Here is a 20141-nt window from a genome sequence, read left to right as displayed (position 1 = left end):
TGGCATATGGCACAGGACGGCAGGCAGAGGGAGCAGAGAGAGAGGAGTAGAGGGTAGAGGGACCAGGAAGAAGGGGACAAGAAGTCGAAAGAAGGAAAATGAGACAGCAAAGGGGGAAGAGGAAGAAATTCAGAGGTGAGTGATTGGGAGGGTTCAGAGACCAGATATGAGCAGAAAAGAGCAGAGTAGTGTGGATCCTTCCCCCTGGCCCAGGTTCATCTCTCTGGGTTTTTTGTTGTGTGTTTTTTTTTTTGGTGGCAGGGAGGGGCAGGATCATAGCTTGGGGTGGGGGTGGGGTGGAGAGGCCCCCCTGCATCTTGGTAATGAGCCCCGTGCCTCCAGGTCTGACCTGCCACCAATTAACTAACTGTGTGACTCTGAACAGGTCACATCATTATTTCCACTAATCTCTAATTGAAATTTGGCGTTCCCCTTTAATTATTGGAAAACATTATTCTGAGAAAGCATATCCCTAGGCTCCACCAGATGGCCAAAGGGAGTCCATGACACAGAAAAGGTGTTAAGAACCCCGGGCCTACATGGCCTGAGGGTCTCTTCTAATCCTAAAATGCCATGAATCCGTGTCACAGGTGGTCACCATCTGAGGACCAGGAGATCCACAGTGATACCGAAATGGTACAGGTGAGGCTCTGTTCCTCCCATCTTCCTTTTTCCTCTGAAGATAATGATGGAGCTCTTCTGTTCTCCAAACTTCTCAAGACTTCAGGCAGAGTACACCTTACCCATATAACCTTCCTAACCTGGGTCCCCCCAAGAGGGCACACTACATGCTTGGGAAAATTGGACTGAAATTGAGATGGGACCTCAGGGCTAAGCACCTATGACTGTCGAAGCTATAATTTGGGGGGAAGAAGGGGTAGCAGGGTCATTCTTCACTTTCCCCACAAGCCTCCTATGGACACAGCAATCCCTGATCTTTGAGACTCAAAAAAACCCCTACTTTCCTAGGATCCAGAAATGAAATTGAGTGGAGATGGGTGGGGAGGAGGAGGTTTTATAAGACTTATGGCCAAAATGGTCATCTGATCCACCCCCTGCCGTGTTTGAGAGATGAGGACAGAGACCTAGAGGAGATGAGTAACCAGCCCCAAAAATTCCATGCCAGAGACTGGATTTCAAGTCTTTTAACTCCAAATCCTAGAAAGGCAAACCTAGGCAGGAACAGGGTCAGGCATCCTTGCATGGGGGACCGCTTTTGTTTAAGGGTTAGGGTTTGAGGCCACGGACAAAAAGGGTTCCTGTGGACTATTGGTTAGTACACTGTTGTCCCAGTTGGACCCAGGGTGTCTGGAGGCTGAGGTGGGGGAAGACCCAACAGATCTAACCCCAGAGATGAAGAAGGAACTTTTGGCTTCTTGGACTACCCAACAGGCACGGGCAAGGCCCGCTAGAGGAGCCAAGCCTCCGAGGTGAAGACTAGATTTGGTGTATGTGGGGAGAGAGAGGGAGGGGAGGGGAAGGGGGAGGGGGCTTCTGAAATTGGCTTCTCCAGATTCCTGTCCCTAGAGCATTGGGGAGGCTAATAGTAGTTGGGGGCTCGCTGAAGGTGGCCCCCAGCATGAAAAAAACCCCTATTTGGACTTGTGTTAGGGGAATAGGAGGGGGAAGATGCAAAAGTATTCACTCATAGTAAGGCTATACTTGGGTGTCAGCATTGACAACCCTCTTACTGATAGGAGACGGGACCTCTCTAGTCTCTTTGCACCCGTGGACATCCCTTCGGAGTATGAGCATCCCCTGACATCTAGGCAGGTGGCAGGTGAGAGGAGTAGCTCCCAATTGGAACAAGGGGCCCTCGGTGGGGAAGGGGGGCATAAGCCAATTTAGTCCCAGGAACGGAGGACTGCTAGATGTAAGGCAATAGATAAGCTCCCAAAGAGCTATGTAAAGACCACATTTTTGTAATTCCAAGGCATTAGGTGAGGTAATTTTTTTGTTTAAAGGAATTATGCAGCAAATCCCTTTGTTAATGGAAGAAGGGCTAACCTAAAAAATCTCTTTTGGGTAAATCTAGATTTTCATTTATTGGGTTTATTTAAAATGGGACCTAACTTGCTGCCCCTTCCCATGCCCTGCTTCCAACCTTCTCTCCCCTTTGCCCTTCCCCCTTACAATTTTAAGTTTTTAAGGCACCAACTCCCCCCCCACCATCCCCACCCCACCCCCAACAGCCTTCCAGGATGTCTTCCAACTGTTTAAACCGGGCTCCCAGGGCAAGCTGGACATGCGGAGCATGAAGGGGGCACTACAGACTGTCAATATCCACCTGAGCCCCCAGGAAGTGTGTGAGGCCCTGCGGCGGGCCGACCTGGATGGTAGGTCTGCCTACAGCTCCCAGAGCCCTCTCTCCCATTCTACCCTAAACCTTCCTTTTCTTTCCTTCCCCTCTCCTACCAAACTAATCCTTCCCTGCCTTTCAAGTGTTCTCTCCAGAAAGCTTTCTCCACTTATCCCTGTCCCCCTATCCTTCCTCTATCATCCCCACAAACTTCTAAGGCCTCAGTAGGGAGGAATAGGCTTCAATGCTAGTTGATTGATTTTGCTTAATGAATTATCGCATGGCAAATATTACCTTTTACTCAGGTGGCTCGATACCTGGAGGAGGTTTAGTCCCTAGGTGGGAACCCTGAGCCTCCCATCTGAGGCTGGATGTTCCTCTTCCCTCTCCCTTCCTCTCCCTAGGGGCGGAAAAAAAAAAAAAGTGATCCCTCCCCCCACTCCCCAGAGCCTCGTACAAACCCATACCCTGGGTAGACCAACACTCTTTCTGCTCCAAACATCTGCACATTCCTGAGCAAATACAGACACACGATTTCTCTTCTTCCAAGGTGACGGGGCCGTTGACTTTGATGACTTCCTTGGGATCCTGACAGACAACCACCGCTTTGCCCAGTGCATGGGTGAGGAGGCATTTTTTTTTCATGGATAGTGGGATCCAGGAGAGGAAAAACTGAAACCTGCCACCCTCCCAATTCCTAAAAATCAAAACCAAAACCAAAACTCCCACCTCACTAGTCCCTAAAAATATTGGTCCTCTATTTCTCCTGTCTGTTATAGTCCCAATTCCTAGAAAAAGCTGCCTACAGCTCAGTGCCTCCATGTTTTTCCCCTCTCACTTCTTGCCATCTGGCCTCAGATCACTCTCCAAAGCAGCTCTCTCTCCAACATAACTCTAGTGATCTCTTTTGTGTGTGTGTGTGTGTGTGTGTGTGTGTGTGTGTGTGTGTGTGTGTGTGAGGCAATTGGGGTTAAGTGACTTGCCCAGGGTCACACAGCTAGTAAGTGTCAAGTGTCTGAGGTCAAATTTGAACTCAGGACCTCCTGAATCCAGGGTCGTGCTCTATCCACTGCGCCACCTAGCTGCTGCTCTAGTGATCTCTTAATTGCCAAACCTGATGGATTTTTCTCAAATCTTCAGCAAGTATCTTCAGATCCTTGACCACACTCTCTACCTGAATACTCTTTCTTCTTTGGATTTTTGTGATGGGTCTCTTGGGGTTCTCCTCCTACCTGTGACCACTCCTCAGTCTCACCACTCCTGGGTCTTCTGTATTCCTGCCCACTGACTTGGGATGTTCCTGTCCTCCTAGGACTCTGTCCTAGACCATTCTCTCTCTTCCACTTGTTTTTCTCCCTCTTTCCTTCCTCCCAAATCTACATATTGAGCCCTAGTCATTCTCTGGAGCCGCTGGTCCCACAGGCATAGGCATCTTAAACTCAACATGTCCAAAACTCCCCATCCCTTCCCACCTCCCCTACTTCTGTGGAGAGCATCACCATCCCTGTCTAGGTACCAGGTTTGCCACTCAAAGTCATCCTTGACTCCTCATTCTCCCTCCCTCCACACATCCACCCAGTTGGCACATCCATGGGTAGAGTCTCTCTCAAATCCAATTGACTTTCTCTTGCCACTCGCCTGACCATCCCTTTGTGGTTCATACCTTTATCACCTCTTGCCTAAAAGATTTACCCCCACAACCCCTTCATGTGTAAAATAAGACTCCTCCGCCTCCATCTCTTAAGATAAACTTATTTTCATTATAACTCAACTCTTTCCTGATGCCCACCCTACCCCAACCTGGTAGTGCCTTCCCATTCCCAAACTACCTCGGTACAAAACCACACTAAGACTTTTGGGATACCCTCTCTCTTTGCACATGCTCACATGTACATGTTTCCTGAATAGACCGTATGCCCTTGGAGTGCAGGGGACATTTTGGTTTTATCTCTGTATCTTAGCAGTCTGACAGGTAACAAACAGGCACTTAATAAATGCATGTTAATCGATTTAATATACCAAAAGGGCGGATGAGAAATAGTCGCATCAATGATCCCCATGGTCTAGAAACGCTTTTCTTCGAGATGATGTCTAAGTTTGTCGGTCAGGGGGCACTGTCCCCCAAGTCAGTGGCGGAGGTGGTGAGGTATGTGGGGCCCAGGCACCTGCCCCCGCCAAGCACAAGCCCCTTTTTCTCTTGGTGCACCTCTTCCCATCTCCTCCAAAGTTGTTAAAAATTCCTAGCTACTCCTACCCCACCCTGACTATTCAAGACCCCCAGGAGGGGGAGGGGAGACCCCAGGACATAGTGCCAACAACCATGGCTACCGCGGGTGGTGGTGCCAGTTTTTGTCCCATACCCCAGATCCCCTGAGGAATCCAGAGTCTGGGCTTGGGTGGGGACCATTATTGCCTAGTGACCTACACCTACTTGCCCTCCCTACCCCCTATCCCGCCTCCCCCAGTTACTATACAGACAAGCAGAGAGTGTTACGAATGAGCTCATGGTGGAAAGGACTGAATCACAAACACAACCGAAGCTACCGATCCCGATCGCACACGGGCCTCAGCTTCTTCTGCCAGGCCACACGCCTGGCTGGACTGAATAACCGACAACTTGCCCGCTCCCTGCATAACCTCAGGGACTTGAGTATGGGTCTTCCATGCTGGGGAGGGGAGCGGGTGGCACAGGGGAGAAGGTCTGAAGGGGGTGCCCACTTTCGAGGGAGAGAAGCACTAAAACAAGTCATCTCCCCTGCTACCCAGACGTCCAAGGTCCCTATTCTCAGGTCCCCAACCTGCCCTCCCGGACACGGTCGACGGAAAGGAGGATTCGAAGCAGAGGCCCCCGACTGACCAACCTTGCCAGGCCCTGCAAACCCAAGCCGCCTCAGCGAGAGGCACCTCGGAGAGTCCCCGGTAAATGTGAATGGAAGAGGGGCAGCTAGGTGGCACAGTGGATAAAGCACCAACCCTGGATTCAGGAGGACCTGAGTTCAAATCTGGCCTCAGACACTTGACACTTACTAGCTGTGGGACCCTGGGCAAGTCACTTAACCCTCACTGCCCTGCAGGAAAAAAAAAGTGAATGGAAGGGGGGATTGGCTGGCTTGTGCCCAGAGTGTCCATCCTAACTCCCACTCCTCACTTCTCCCACTGCCACCACCTTCCCTGATGCCAATCCCACTTGTCTCTTTGCAGAGCCCATCATAGGTCAACGACCACAGTCAGAAGAGGGGACTGCAGAGCTGGGACCAGCTCCCTCCCCACCCACCCTGGTCCAAAGCCAACTCCCTTCCCCACCCCCTGCTACCCCACAGAGTCACTCTTTACCAAATGTTTACCAATAAAACATTTCCATAGAGAAATTAGTGGCCTGAATCTCATCCCCTCGAGAGGGGGGAGAAGGGGGGTGGGGGATGTAGGCCGGCACAAAGAACACAGCATCTTCCAAATTCATTTATTTGGTTCCATGTATAAAAATAAGGTCCTAGGGGTTTCCACTTTCCCTTCTCCCCCTCCCCCCTCCCCCACCCTTACTCCCTACCCCAAGCCAAGGGCAAAGAGTGGGGAGGCATTTCATAATTTATAGATGCCAGCCCCACACTTCTGATAGCTGAGTGTGGCTTACATGATGAAAGGTAAAAGGGGGCAGCGTCTGGCATTTGGGGAGAAAGGTGGCGGAATATTTCCTCATCCAAGAGGCTAAGATTTGGATTGCTGCCCCTCCGTGGCAAGAAGAAGAAGTGCATTTATAGAAGGTCGTCCACAGAAGGCAACCTGGGGGAGTCCCGGCAAGCTGGAGAGTGAGAATGATTTCCCCCCACTTTCCTCATGATTGTCATTCCAAAGGTTGCCGGCACACTGCTCGCCTAAGCAATGGAAAAGGGGCTCTCTGCCGGCCCCCTGAACGAGATGACACGTCCCTGCTCATACGGGAAGCTCTGACCTAGGGCGGCCCCACTTCCAGGAGTCCGTGGGTATTGGAGAAGAGGAAGGGAGGGGTCCGAGCAGCCCAGGGGCTACAGTGCGAGGTCAGAGGTCACCTGCAAGGAGGTGCCAGGGGACTTTCGGCGGGCACTCCGACGACCTGTGTCCGACCTTCGGTATGGCTGATTCCGAAGATCTGTTGGGAGAGGTATAGAGACCTTTAAGCTCATTTTCTCCCATTCCTCCCTCCATCCCACCCAGTCTCATGCCTCCTTCACAACCATCAAGACCAAAGTCATTTATGAGAATGCTCTCCCCTACCCCTCTCACTCCTGAAGATCCTAACATGGCCCCCAGGGAGCCCTCCTTCTCATTCTCTGGGGAGCCTTGCAAACTTAGTGCAGAGTCCAGACATCTCGCCGCTGAGCTCCGTAGCCAACAAGGGCGTACTCAGGTCCAGACATAAGACCAGAAGAAGCAAGACCTAATTCACCCCAACTCCAAGCAGGCCAGGGGAGTGAAGGACTAGGGGTCCTCTTTACCCAGCCTCGAGGCCTGAACTGCGACTCTGCTGCCCTCCTCCCCCAAAACCAAGGGGACAGCTGGGCCGCAGCAGAAGCTTGCCCCTGGCCCCCCCACCATCAGGTACCTTGGGTTAGGGTGGGGGTAGGGCTCTAGAGGAGGCTCTCGTCACTGAGGCCAGCCTCCAGAAACAGTCGGGATGTCCGCTTGCCCGTGCGGGCAGTGAAGGGCGCAGTCTTCAACACTGAGGTGAGGGGGAAGGGTGGGGACGAAGAAGACAGAGAAGAGGAGGAGGAGGAGGAAGAAAAGGAAGCCAGAACAGTGTAAAGTGCAAGCAGAGATGGCAGGGTGAGGGGCTCAGGGGAGAACATGCAGGGGCTGACCCCGTCCTCTCCTGAATTTGTGGGAGAAGGCGGCCGCCCTGGCACCGGAGAAAGGTGGGCAGGTAGGAAGACAGGAGAGAGATGAGTCCAGCCCAGGCTGCTCTTCCCTGGCCTCCCTCCCCCAGTGAGCGCCCCCACCCTCTCACCAGTGATAATGTCCTCTATGGCGCCATCACGGTCACTCTCATAAATGAGCGGCTCCTTCTGCTGCTTTCTCTTCAGCTCCGAAATGAGGTCCATCTGCTGCCTACGGGCCTTGGGAGGGGACTGGACCAGAAGTGATGGGGAGACTTGCTTTAGCCATCTGGGCCTGCTTCTCCTCTTCCAATCCCCAGCCACCCCCTGGCCCTCTCTACCCCATTCCTCAGGGGGAGAGCTGGGAATGCCCAGGGGAATGGAGTGAGGGACACCAGACAGCCTCAGCCCCAGATCAAATGCTTGAAGACCTTCCTGGGGAACGCCAAAGCACTCGGCAGGTATAGGCTTGTTTCCTTAGGCCTCACAAGGGGATGCTGCCCCACATCCCCAACAGACAAGTAGGGAAATGAGGCCCTCACAGGGACCCCCTGTGGTGATGGGGGGTGCGCAGGGAGAATAGAAACCCAGGCTCTCCATACCCTGGCAGGGTTGGAGGAGTGGGGCAGGGGCAGGAATCACACCTTACCTTGGCCTCTGCAGGCTCCCCTTCCCCTGCGACTGGACCCCCAGCCTCCTGGGCTGCTGCCTCCTGCTTCTTCCACTGCTCTACCTCCTGCTCCGCTTTCTGGCAAGAAGTAGCCACAGTCAAGAACATGACCCTCCCCCCAAAAAATGCTCTCCTCAGCCTAGACCCCTGTGTCCACTCCTCCCAGGTGCCTGCCCCTCTGGTGACTCCAGTCAGAAGTAGGGTTCCACCCTAGCTCTATCCCAGAATATAGGCCCAGCCTCCCTCCCCTGCCCCCAATGAGCCTGGCCCTGAAGGGGCAGAAGCCAGAGGCAAGACTAGGGGTAGGAAGAGTGGGCAGCTGCCTAGGGCACAATGAGAGGTTTTGATTTTTTTAATGGCTTTATTTTTTATCCCGGAAAATATAACATAGCTGTGCATATTTATTTTGTGATGACTCTGATGATATGAATTACGGATAGGGAGTTGTGTGCCTAGAGCTCAAAATCCTGCCTCAGACACTAGCCATGTGAAACTGGGCAAATCACTTATCCCCTCTCAGGCTCGCTTCTCTTATCTGTAAAATATAGCACCTCCTTCAAAGGGTATATGTATGTATCTATGCACACACACATATATGTGTGTGTATGTATGTACATATTATGATAGATGATATACCTATAAACAGCGACAGATAACAAGTACAATTTTCAAATTTCACTTAAAACACAGGGGGCAGCTAGGTGGATAGAGCACCAGCCCTGGATTCAGAAGGACCTGAGTTCAAATCCAGCCTCAGACACTTGCCACTGGCTGTATGACCCTGGGCAAGTCACTTAACCCCAATTGCCTTACCAAAAACAAAAAACAAAAACAAAACCCATAGTTAGGGGTAGAGGGGAGCAGCTAGGTAGCCCAGTAGAGAGAGCACCAGCTCTGCAGTTAAGAGGACCTGAGTTCAAAGCCAGCCTCAGACACTCAATAGCTGTATGACCCTGAGCAAGTAATTTAACCTCAATTGTCTCAAAACAACCCTAGAAGCCACAGTCACGGGTCTATTAACAGCTCACCTTTACAGAGCACTTTAAGGCTTCACATGTTATCTTCTTAACTGTCCTATGTGGTGTATGTGCTTGTTTTACAGATGAGGGAGCAGGATGAGAAATGAAGTTTGCCCAGAGTCAACTGGGTACAAGTGTGAGGAAGGATTTAAACCCAAGTCCAATTCTTGGTAACTATGCCCCACAGCAGACAGATGATGCCTGGCCCAGCCATTCCAAGAACTCCAGGACCACATGAAGGAGGATACACAGCCCCTCTCCTTCCCTAGCCCCTCCCTGATACCTTATAGGCTTTGACGAAGCGACTGAACACAGGGAAGAACATGGACGGAGGTGTAGTCTTGGGATTCTCCCCGAAGTACTCCACCACAGATTCATACGCCTCCTGTAGGTGCCTCCCATCAGTCCAGTGCATTACCCCCCACCCCTGAACCCTGTCCCACTCCAAGCCAGCCTCCAGCCCAAGGAAAGAAATCCTCAAGTATCTCTTCCTGATCTCAATATCTCTCCATTCCCAGCTACCCCTACCACAGCCCTGACCCTGCTACCCCCTTAGGCCAGACCCCCCAACACCCCCCCCCCGCACCCAACAATGCCTGGGTCCCACCCCTCTAACCCATCTCTGATATTCCTGAGTAGAAATCAAGATCCATGTGTGGGGTCTTTACATCTCTGGTGCCTAACTCATAAGAGATAATGGGAGGGGGTCAGCTAGGTGGTGCAGTGGATAAAGCACTGGCTCTGGATTCAGGAGGACCTGAATTCAGATCCGGCCTCAGACACTCGACACTTACTAGCTGTGTGACCCTGGGCAAGTCACTTAACCCTCATTGCCCCACCCAAAAAAAAAAAAAGAGAGAGATATAATAGGATGAAAGGCTCACCATGCTGGGAGCCTTTCTGCCACAGCCCCCTGATGTGTGTGTCCCAACCCCAACAATGGGTTTGATGGCCTTCCCTGTGCCCACCACTTCCTAAGGTCCCACCCACAGGCACAGAGCCCTGCCTGTCATCCTACCTGGGCTGTCTTGCCATCAGCCAGCAGCTTCTCCATACTGGGACTGTTGACCTTCAGGAACTCCTTCAATACTGGATTATCATCTTGGCGCATGAACTCCCGCCTTGTCAGCTCCATGCCCCGCTGGAGAGCTCGGGTGTCCTGGAGGACGCTGTCCAGGGACACTGGAAAGAGGGTAGGTGAGCAACATATCGGGGACAAGCAGAATCACTCTTGCCCTCCTTCCTTCCTTCCTTCCTTCCTTCCTTCCTTCCTTGGAGGCAATCAGGGTTAAATGACTTGCCCAGGGTCACACAGTTAGAAAGTGTCTGAGGCCAAATTTGAACTCAGGTACCCTCGTTGTTTGTTCTCTTTTCCTCATTCAGTCATCCCTCATGATCAGTCTCAGGGGAACTAAGTGTCCGAGACACTTGGTTTCTCCCTTCCTCCTGGATAAACCCTGAGGCCTGAGAGACCAAAAAGCAACAGGGAGCCCCTCAACACCTCCCCACCCCCACGCCCCAGCCCCATACCAGCCCCAGCCTTGTCCAGAAAGTGTAGATCAGCGTGGAAACAGGTGAGTTTAGGATACTTCTCTCCAATCACTTTTACCAGGTAGTGCAACAGTGTCTGCTTCCGGTCTGTGGACTTCATCTCCAGAAGCTGTGGAGAGGGGAGGGGATCATAGGGAAACAATCCCAGGTCTCCAAGACTCAAGCCCTATACACTACAGAAGGGGACACCCCCTCCCCAGCCCCCTCAGATTTCCCTCCCTCGTCCCAGGGTCTAGTTGAGCCCCCTTACTGCATCAAGGCTTTGTAGTCTGAAACCATAGGCCGCTCCACGTTTACTGCTATTCATGTAATTCCCAAAGGCCAGGACAATCTGGAGAGGAAAGAGGAGGAGGAGGAAAGAGAGAATTCAGCAGGCCCTCTGGCCAAAAGAATTTTTTCCCCCCTTAGGAGATAGGGAACAGATTTTTCTATGTTCTGAATGAGTCTTCCTTAGAAGTTCCTTAGAGACAAGTGACTACATCCCCCCTCCCTTAGACTAGGAACTCCCAGAAAGTCACTCTTTGTCCCTTGAGGCAGCAGTGGTATGGAAAGAGCTCTGGATTTTAAATTATGGGACCTGGGTTCAAATCCAAGCTCTGGCATGTAACACCTGTGTGTGTTAAGGGAGGCTTAGGTCGGTTGCTTGGAGTCTTTGGGCTCCAAATTCCCCACTGATAAAGTAAATGTGCTAGACACGAACAATGACAATACTGTAGCTGACTGGGAAGTGTAGGGACTCCTTCTCATAATCATGTTTTTAAATGGGTTAATAATAATGTTATAATAGAATTACTGAAGAAATCCATTATTTTTATTTTATTATGAGATATTGAAATCCATTTAACAAAATATCTTTAAGAAGCAAGTTCAGGGACTCCAAATTAAGAATCCTTGAATGATATGCTCTTTAAGATTTCTTCCAGGGGCAGCTAGGTGGCACAGTGGATAGAACACCGGCCCTGGATTCAGGAGGACCTGAGTTCAAATCCGGCCTCAGACCCTTGGCACGTACTAGCTGTGTGACCCTGGGTAAATCACTTAACTCCTATTGCCTCACCAAAAAAAATTCTTCCAGGGGCCACTAGGTGGCACAGTGGAGAGAACACTGGGCCTGGATGGAGTCAGGAGGACCCAAATTCTTTTTTTTGTTTGTTTGTTTGTTTTTTTAATTTTTGCAGGGCAATGAGGGTTAAGTGACTTGCCCAGGGTCACACAGCTAGTTAAGTGTCAAGTGTCTGAGGCTGAATTTGAACTCGGGTACTCCTGAATCCAAGGCCAGTGCTTTATCCACTGCACCACCTAGCTGCCCCCTTGGAGGACCCAAATTCAAATGTAGTTTCCGATACTTACTAGCTGTGTAACCCTGGGCAAGTCACTTAACCCCAACTGCCTTTCTCCCCTCCCCCATCTTTTTTTCTGCCAGCTCCAAATCCTCAGATCCCACTTTCATCTGATTAGGAGGACCCCACAGATAGGGATTCTATCAGCACCATCACCACTACACTCCATCAGACTAGACCCTTCCTAAAGATAGGCTTGAGATCATGGTCCAACACCCCAGAAATGCCACAGGTTTTACAAGCATGGGCCCCTTCACTCCTCCTCACCCATCCCCTTACCTCTAAGATGTTTCGGAGCTTGTCAGAGGACTTGAGGGACATGGAAGCAGCGATAATGGCATTCAGTTGCTGTAGGGAGGAAGGGAAGGCCAAGGGTGAGGAGGTGGACTGATGGGGAAGGGAACGGAATGCAAGCTTATGACCCTAAAATCAGGCAGCAGAAAATAACTGCTGGCCCAGTGGCCGCCATCTTCAAATGCTTTGTCAACTTAAAAGCGCTGTATAAATGGGAATGAATGTTCGTTACTAGGGCTGGCCTGAGGGCTCCTACCTCTTTCTCCCCAAACTCCCCAAACCAGAGGGGTTCTCTCCCGTGTCTCAGAGGAGGGGAGTCTCTGAATGTGTCTTCCAAGCAAGACCTGGGAAGAGGCCCTGGCCAAACAAAGCCCCCATCCTGCCCATGGCTGGCATCCGCAGATGCTGATGCAAGCATGAAGCCTTTCCCGCCCATCCTGGCCTCCCCGAGTATCCGTACCGGCATGAGCAGTTGAGCTGTGTCAGGGAAGTTGCCCAGGAAAGCCAGAGTGGCCATTCTCTCAGACAGGCGGGGGATGCGGCTGAAACGCAGCATGAACCGGTCCTCGTCTGACAGCTCCTCCACTGGCCGCTGCTCCTTCTCATAACGTCCGATCAGGCTCAGCTCATATTCAGTGGGGAGGAACCGAGTCAGGAGCTCCAGGAAGTCCAGGCTGAGGGCCTGCAAGTCGTACCTGGGCAGGCAGGGTGGAGAGGGTATGAGTGGGCCTCCCAACACACACACACACACACACACACACACACACACAGAGTTGGAATCTCCCTTCTAAAGGTCCTCTGGACCCCTACCTGGCTGCTACACCCTCCAAACCATTTGACCTGCTTAGGCACCCAAAGCACAACTGGGCTTTGACATAGCAACCCTTAGGACATCTGGGCTTTATCTGAGTGGGTAGAGTGCTAGGTCTAAGTCAGGAAGACTTGAGTTCAAACCCAGCCTCAGACAGGTTAGCACCAGTCACACACACACTAGCTGCGTGACCTTGGGTAAGTCACTCAAGCTCTGTTGCCTCAGTTTCCTGAACTATAAGGAGGATTCCACTTCCCAGTGTGGTTGTGAGGATCAAATGAGACCGTGTTTGTAAAACATTCAGCCAAACCCTGTCCACTTCTCTGTCAGTGACCTTTCTTTACTCATAGTAAGAGCGGAAGGAGAGAACCATGAGGGATATCATGGAGGAAGATGGCAAGGAAAGACAGGGCTAGAGTTAAGAGTGCTCACGTCTCAATGGCCTGGCAGATCCGGTCAGTGCTCAGGTTGCCTTTGCGCAAGGTGATGGCCAGATTCTTCGCCCGGTTGGCCTCAATGAGCGTTACTTTGCTGGGGGCCTTCTGGGCTGTCTTCACTTTTAGGGCACTCAAGTCCACAGAAGGACCCTGAGATTTGGTCTTGAACTGTTCCTCAAAGTCACTCATATCCAGTTCCTAGCACAGAAGAGCAGAGCGTTAGTGGGTACAGGGCCAGAGAGACACCAAGGACACTGGCACCAATGGTGTGTGACATTGGAGCCTTCCTCTTTCTGTGTCCGCCCCAGGTACTTCCAGTGAGTTTGGTGCCATCTCCCTCTGTAGAGCTCAGACAATTCTACCCCACCCTGGGTCAGCTCCGCCCCAAATTCATTAGGTCCCAGGTGTCTCCCACAGTCAAGGACACATGAAACACTGACCCAAAAGGACAAAATGGCATCAGCAAAAAAGAATCCCAAGTGTGACTGCCCCCACCTGAAAACTGAGTGGGTGTGAGAGCCCTTGTTAAACTCAGAGGACTCAAATTCATTGGGCTGAAGTGGGAAACAGTACCTGTAGTACTTTCTCATCATTGATCTCAGTAAAGACAGTGCCCGTGATCTGGTTGGGCTTTAGGGCCACCCAGTTGAAAACTGGCATCCGGAACTTAGTCTGAATAGGTTTCTTGGCTTTCACTGTATAGACCAAAAATAGGGTTAAGTCAAGGAGTATAGCGGAGGTCATAGCTAAGTTTGGGGAAGGAGATGGGCCTATGGGGTGAGGTAGAGAATGGGAGGTAGGATACATAGGATCGGGGCAAGTGTGAAGTAGGGTGGGAAATAAATTGTCTGTTGCTTCAGGGGAAAAGATGGGGACAAGAAGAAGCCCATGTCAATCAATGATCCAAGACAATGCCAAAAAACTGATGATGGAAAATGCTCTCCACACTCCAAAAAAGAACTATGGAATCTGAATGCAGATTGAAGCATACTATTTTCACTTATGATGCTTTGTTATTGTTTCTTCTTGTGTGTTTTCCCTTTTGTTCTGATTCTTCTCTCACAACATGACTAATGTGGAAATATGTTTAACATGAATGTAATGTATAATCTATATCAGATTGCTTGCTGGCTTCGGGAGCAGGGAGGAAAGAGTGTGGGGAAAAAATTTGGAACTCAAAATCTTACAAAAATGAATGTTGAAAACTATATTTACATGTAATTGGGGGGAAAATGAAATACTAAGAAAAAAGAAGAGTCCTATGTGGGACTGAGGTATGGATTAGAGTCATGGACCAGGCCAAAAGGGAAGAAAAGGTGGATGGACAGATGACGGGGGGGGGGGGGGGGCAGGAGTGGGGCAAGGTGAGTAGGGTGGGAGAAATGTAGTCTCAGGCCTACAAAATGCAGGCTCCTTATTAGGATGTCATGAACAAAACTCCTACACACACACACACACACACACACACACACACACACACACACACACCCCTCATTTCTTCCCTGGGCTAGGAGAATGTCAAGGGATATTGGGGTCACTGCCTATTTTCACACCCCACATAAAAAAAGAAATCCTCATTGAACCCTCTAATGTTGGCTCCACTTACCTGTACTAGTCTCTAAAGTGGGTGCCCCAAAGGTACCAGAAAGTCCTCCCGGAGGAGGAGGAGGAGGGGGCACTGTTCCATTCATCCCTGGTGGTGGGGGTGGCGGAGGTGGGGGTGCTGGGGATGCCCCACTTCCAGGCAATGGTGGAGCAGGGGGTAGTTCCAGGGTACCAGGAAGGGGGGGAGGGGGAGGGGGTGCTGAAGATGGGGGTTCCTGATGGGCGGGTGAGTCGAGACCAGGGGCTGGGGGAGGTAGTGGCGGTGGCGGTGGTGGCGGTGGCAGAGGACCCACAGATGCAGTGGGGGGAGTTGCTGGAGGTGGGAGATCTGGAAAAAGCAGCAGAAAGCAATTGGACAGTCATCTTCCTCTCTGCAGGCAGATTGCAGTTCCTGGCATCAGTGGAAGGTGACAGAAGTTTCTCAAGCTTCCTAGGAAACCCAGGTTTCCAAGCACACAGAGCTTACAGGGGACTTACTAGTTCAAGATCTGCCCCTCCCCTCCCCACCAAAGCCCGTGCTCCTAACCCCTCTGGTAGCCACCTTCTCTATTGGTCCTCCTCACTATCCTGGGCCTAGCTTTACCCCCCTGTCTATTATACCCCCACCTATCACAGTGGTCACCTTGGCCCAAACTCTTGACCCAGAATAAGGACTTAGAGGTAACTTCAGTGAAAATCTCTCCTGCAGCCCTCTAGGAGGCTCAGGGGCACCCCTAAATCCAAATCCCTATTCACAGGATTATAGATGTAGTGTTGAAAACAACTCAAACCATCAAGTCCAACCTCCTGATTTTGTAGGTGAGGAAACCGGGACCCACAGAGGTGAAGTAACTAGCCCTAGCGCACACAGGTAGCCAGTGACAGAGCCTGGATTCCAAGCCAGGTTTGCTGACACTCAATTCAGTGTTCTTTCCACCACCAAGCTGCCTCCGTCTAGGCTGGGAGCATCATTCCCTGGGAGCCAATCCTATCCCCTGCCTTTAGGAGGGGGAAGGTGACAGCCAGAAGTAGGTCTCCCAATGCTCTGACCACAGAGCACCACCTCTCTTACCCCCCCCCATCCCCAAACCCAGGCTTGCAAACACCTGTGCTGGAGGAGTCGGGTGCCCCAAGCGTCATCGTTTTTGTCGTCATCATGTCAGATGGAGTTGCCACAACAACCGGGATGATCTCAATGGTTATATCTTCCCCGGGTCCTCTTAGGATACGGATTAACCCTTTCTTCTCCAGCTCCTCCAACTTAAGCTCCAAGGCGGAGGGGTGGGCTGGGACTGGGGTGAGTACAGGCACCTTCTTGGGGTCAGGGGGCAGCTGGGAGGTACCCATGGTGGCACACTCACTGTGGCGCTCCTGGATCCCAAGAAAGGATAGGATCAATAACCCCACCAAGAACATTAAGGCAAAGCCCACTGATACAGCCTCCCACTGAGTCCTTTGGTGCAAGGAGTGCCAAGCCTCAAACACCTGAATAAGCTCGTTTCCGTGCCCTGTGCCACCATGCCTCAGCCCTCTCTCCGTCTCCCCCCAGGCCGGCTCCATCATCTTCCACCTCCTAGCCTGCCAACAGTCCCCTGCTCCTACACAACACACCCCTCCCCTCTCTGGCCTCCGCATCCCCACCTCTGACTTCTGTATCCACACCCTTCAGCCCCCAACCCAGCCTCACCCGGAGTATGTCCAAGTCCTTTCGGGTATGGCTCAGCTGCTTCTCCAGCTCAGCTATCTTGGCCATGGACTCGTTCTCTGCCTCCCGGAGCCGCTCCGTCAGCTATGGCATCAGCACATGGTGAGCACACCCACCCTTGGCTGCTGACATCGGGCGAGGGGGCGGGTACCAGGCGGGCCTGACACCCAGGAAGGGGGGCAGGGAGGAGGGACAGGAATCCCTCTTGCTTCTGGACCCTTCCTTTTTACTCCCCACCGTGTGGAGCTGGGACAGGTAGAGGGAATGGGAACAAGGAGACCAGCTGGCAGGAAGGTGGGATACCGCTCACTATCCCTGGCACAGACCCCACTGGGAACTCTGAACTCCCCAGGCCCCTTCCTCTTCCCGGACCAAGAGCTGACATTACTCCATTCAGAGACCTAGAATGTATCCTCTCCCCACCCATTCTGCTTTTAGCTGTGAAGAGGAGCCTTTGCTCAACCCTCCCTCAACTATTTTATCCTTTGGGGCAGACTTCTTTTCTGCCTGACACCAGTAGTGGGTCCCATGCATGGTCTTGCCCCTATGAGGTCCTCAGCCTGTGGGAGCACCAGGATCAGAGTGGGAGAGAGAAGCTCTGGGAAAGAGGAGGACCCCGGCAGAGAGAGTACAAACTGACTCATCCACTCCCTCAATCTTCCTCCTTCTTCTGGAGGAGAATAAGAGATCTCAAAGCACTCACTGCTTTCTCCCGCCGCTCAGGGAAGGACCCTCAATGAAGGAAGTCAGGGGGAAGAGGTGAATGTAAAGGAAGGAGGTACCTGAGCAGGAATTCTGACTCTTGGGCTCCCTGGGGTCCTTCCAGGGGCTAATCCCTGCAGTGCAAGGGAGGGGTCTCCTCCCTGGTCCCACCCTCTTACCAAGGCCACCTGATCCTGCATCTCCTCCATATGCTCCAGAACTGCATTCTTGGTCTCTGTGTCCTCCAGAAGGGCACCCACATCAAACACGTTATCCAGATATGCCTGGATCTGCACTTGCAGCTTGTCGCTCTCCGTAAGCCGCAGCTTCTGCGGCCAGCAAAAGGGCAAGAGGAAAGGGAGTGAGGGCCAGGAAAGACCCCCTCCCCTAATGAGGGGAAAGACCCCTCCCAGAGAGAAGAGAAGAGCTCTACTACACCTCTCCCATTGAAAAAGCACCCCCAAAGTCCCCCTCCTCCAGGAAGCCTTCTTGAATTGATCTGAAAAATTAGACCTAATAGTTTTTTTTTCCCCTACTCAATTTAGGTATGAAGTCCCCCACAGATGGTGGTCTACAGGCACCCCAGCTCTTTCCTCAAAAGCACACAGAATGATCATGCCCCAGGCTTTCATGCACTTGTTTACACTCAGCAAGCACCACATATTGGTCTGTTTCTACTCAGATGTCTGTATGTCCTGCCCTTGCATGTGCAGTCGGTAAATCTGTCTGAGACCATCTCATGCACAGGCTATAGGGCACAGCAGACAGAACCTGGGACTTGGGAGCCTAGACTCCTGAAGCTTCAGCCCAGTTTCTGATGCTAACTCACTGTGTAACCTCGGGCAAGTCACTTCTTCCTCGGGGCCTCTATAAAATGACAGGCTTGGACTGGATGGTATCTTCCAGCCCTGAATTCTAAGGTCCCGGGAGGCAAAGGCACAGGCTGGGGCTTGGCCTGTGTGACGACCTGTGCCTCAGGCCCAAGACCATACCTTCCCTCAATAAGATGTTTGAATGAGGCCTCTTGCTGCTGATGCTGCTAAGAGCGCCAATGGGAGAAGGGACTCCGGCCACCAGGGCTTACCTCCAGGTAAGTATCTAGGCCCAGGTGGGTGAACTCATACTGCAAAAAGACTCGAAAATTCATGTTCTCCACTGAATGCACCACGATGTTGATAAACTGCATACAAGCCACCTGGGGACAGGGAAAATCCATGGTATGTTTGTGAAAGTGGGAACTGGGTAACTTGCAATTGTTAGTCCACCATCTATCCAGTCCCTAACCCTGTTTTCCTCAGTTTCACCTGCCCTCCATTTCCCCTCCCCATTATTCCATCTGGATCCATCCAAACTCCCCTCCCAGTACCCCTTTACTTCAACACCCTAAAAACTCCAGTTTTCCTTACAGCAGACCCTCTACTGCCCCCCTGAGGAGGCTTCAGGTCTCCCAAAGAAGCCGCAGAACCAATAAAGCTTCCTCTGGGGAGACACCTAGGTTCAAAGCCAGCCAACTAATGATGCAGGCACCGGACCGAGGCATTTGAGCTCCTGCCTTGAAGCTTGGAGCCCTCGGGGGCTGCAAGTCCAACCCAGTGGGCCTGACTGCCCCCAACTCACCATGAAGTCAATGTTGCTATCTTCGTTCCGGAAATACTCCATCAACCTCTCAAACCTGTTCTTCTCACCACACACCTTGCAGGGGAAAGAGCAGATAGAGAGGCAGAGTTAGGGTGTTAGATGGTGCTCCCAAGTCAATGGGGCATTGTGGGAAAAACATCCATCTTAAAGCCAGATAGATGAGTGGAATCCCATGACTGACACTCAGCTCAGCTTACTTATCTGTAAAATGGAGATAACCATACGCACACCACCTATTTCTTTGGGTTGATAGGAAAAGAGGACTTTGTAAATCTTGAAGCCCTATACAAATGTGAATGATGATGACGGGTCTTCTTTTAAATTAACCTTTTTTTTTTTGAGGGGCAATGAGGGTTAAGTGACTTGCCCAGCATCACACAGCTAGTAATTGTCAAATGTCTGAGGTCAAATTTGAACTCAGGTCCTCCTGAATCTAAGGCCAGTGCTTTATCCACTGCGCCACCTAGCTGCCCCCGAGGACGGGTCTTCTTTAAATAGTAGGACCCTGACAGAACAACCTGTTCCACCCTTCAACTGAGTTTTTCTCCATCAACTAAGGGTCTCAAAGTGTTTCCCCTTTTAGGCTAGGGTGGGAAATGGGTGGAGAGGGGGAGACTTTCTTCTAGGGCAGAAAAGCAGCCCTCCCACACTCCCTGCTAACCACCAGGCTTTCCCCACTGGGAATACACACACACACACACACACACACACACACACACACCCCTTTACTCCCTGCTAACCACCAGCCTAAAGTTGTTGAATTTCAAGGTATGCCTTGAAACATGAAAAGATCATAGATTTACAACTACAAGGGACCTGTCTGATTCCCTGATTCCCTCGTTTTACAGATAAAGAAACTCAGCTGGATGACACAGTGTTAAACTTGGAATCGGGAATTCTTGAGTTCAAATCCAACCTCAGATATAAGTTGTATGACCCCAGACAAGTCACTTAACTTGGTTGTGCTTAAGTGTCCTCATCTGGAAAATGGGGATAATAACAGAACGCAGGACCCCGGGTGATTGTGAGGATGGAATGAGATCGTATCTGAAAAGTGACTTGCAAAGCTTAAACAGCACCGTTAACTGAGGGACCATGAAGCTGAATGATTTACTCAGGGCCAAATAGCTAGTAAGTGTCAAAGGTGAGACTCAAAGCCAGGTCCTCCTGACTCCAAGTACAGCATGCTATGCACTGTACCACAGAGGAGCCACAGAAAGTGGCTTCTGCTGCCCGGGCTG

At 51.5% G+C, this 20141-nt stretch overlaps 2 protein-coding genes across 9 annotated transcripts in view; one reads left to right on the top strand and one right to left on the bottom strand.

The window, feature by feature from the left end:
• Positions 1-122: 122 nt before the first annotated feature.
• On the top strand, positions 123-6252 carry LOC122754829 (uncharacterized calcium-binding protein C50C3.5-like). Its single transcript, XM_044003281.1, has 6 exons — positions 123-135; positions 591-642; positions 2234-2336; positions 2850-2921; positions 5066-5218; positions 6152-6252. The coding sequence occupies exons 2-6, from the start codon at positions 634-636 to the stop codon at positions 6250-6252; spliced, it is 438 nt and encodes a 145-aa protein (XP_043859216.1). The 5' UTR covers positions 123-135; positions 591-633.
• Positions 5773-20141, bottom strand: part of FMNL1 (formin like 1) — a 58050-nt gene continuing 43681 nt past the window's right edge. For 5 of the 8 annotated variants that reach the window (XM_044004846.1, XM_044004845.1, XM_044004848.1 and 2 more), the window contains 17 exons: positions 18880-18954; positions 18347-18457; positions 17442-17591; positions 16543-16644; positions 15962-16226; positions 14878-15204; positions 13845-13966; positions 13267-13469; positions 12484-12718; positions 12009-12077; positions 10640-10720; positions 10369-10498; positions 9857-10020; positions 9122-9223; positions 7799-7897; positions 7281-7401; positions 5773-6425 (listed from right to left, as the gene is read on the bottom strand). In XM_044004846.1, coding sequence (XP_043860781.1) covers positions 6322-6425; positions 7281-7401; positions 7799-7897; positions 9122-9223; positions 9857-10020; positions 10369-10498; positions 10640-10720; positions 12009-12077; positions 12484-12718; positions 13267-13469; positions 13845-13966; positions 14878-15204; positions 15962-16226; positions 16543-16644; positions 17442-17591; positions 18347-18457; positions 18880-18954 — 2460 coding nt within the window. In that variant the 3' untranslated portion in view covers positions 5773-6321. Of the gene's footprint in view, positions 6426-6878; positions 6996-7280; positions 7402-7798; positions 7898-9121; positions 9224-9856; positions 10021-10368; positions 10499-10639; positions 10721-12008; positions 12078-12483; positions 12719-13266; positions 13470-13844; positions 13967-14877; positions 15205-15961; positions 16227-16542; positions 16645-17441; positions 17592-18346; positions 18458-18879; positions 18955-20141 lie in introns of all 8 variants that reach the window. The other 3 variants (XM_044004849.1, XM_044004842.1, XM_044004844.1) reach the window with 1 other exon arrangement.

Source organism: Dromiciops gliroides, chromosome 4, assembly GCF_019393635.1.
Source record: "Dromiciops gliroides isolate mDroGli1 chromosome 4, mDroGli1.pri, whole genome shotgun sequence".
NCBI lineage: Eukaryota > Metazoa > Chordata > Mammalia > Microbiotheria > Microbiotheriidae > Dromiciops > Dromiciops gliroides.
The sequence above is the reverse complement of the archived record's forward strand: the minus strand, read 5'-3'. Positions and strand labels throughout refer to the sequence as shown.

Excerpts from the sequence above, each read along its gene's own strand:
- LOC122754829 (XM_044003281.1), top strand. Across the intron at positions 2,337-2,849 it reads GCGGCGGGCCGACCTGGATG|GTGACGGGGCCGTTGACTTT; the intron begins GTAGGTCTGCCT and ends TCTTCTTCCAAG. Across the intron at positions 2,922-5,065 it reads CCGCTTTGCCCAGTGCATGG|ACGTCCAAGGTCCCTATTCT; the intron begins GTGAGGAGGCAT and ends CCTGCTACCCAG.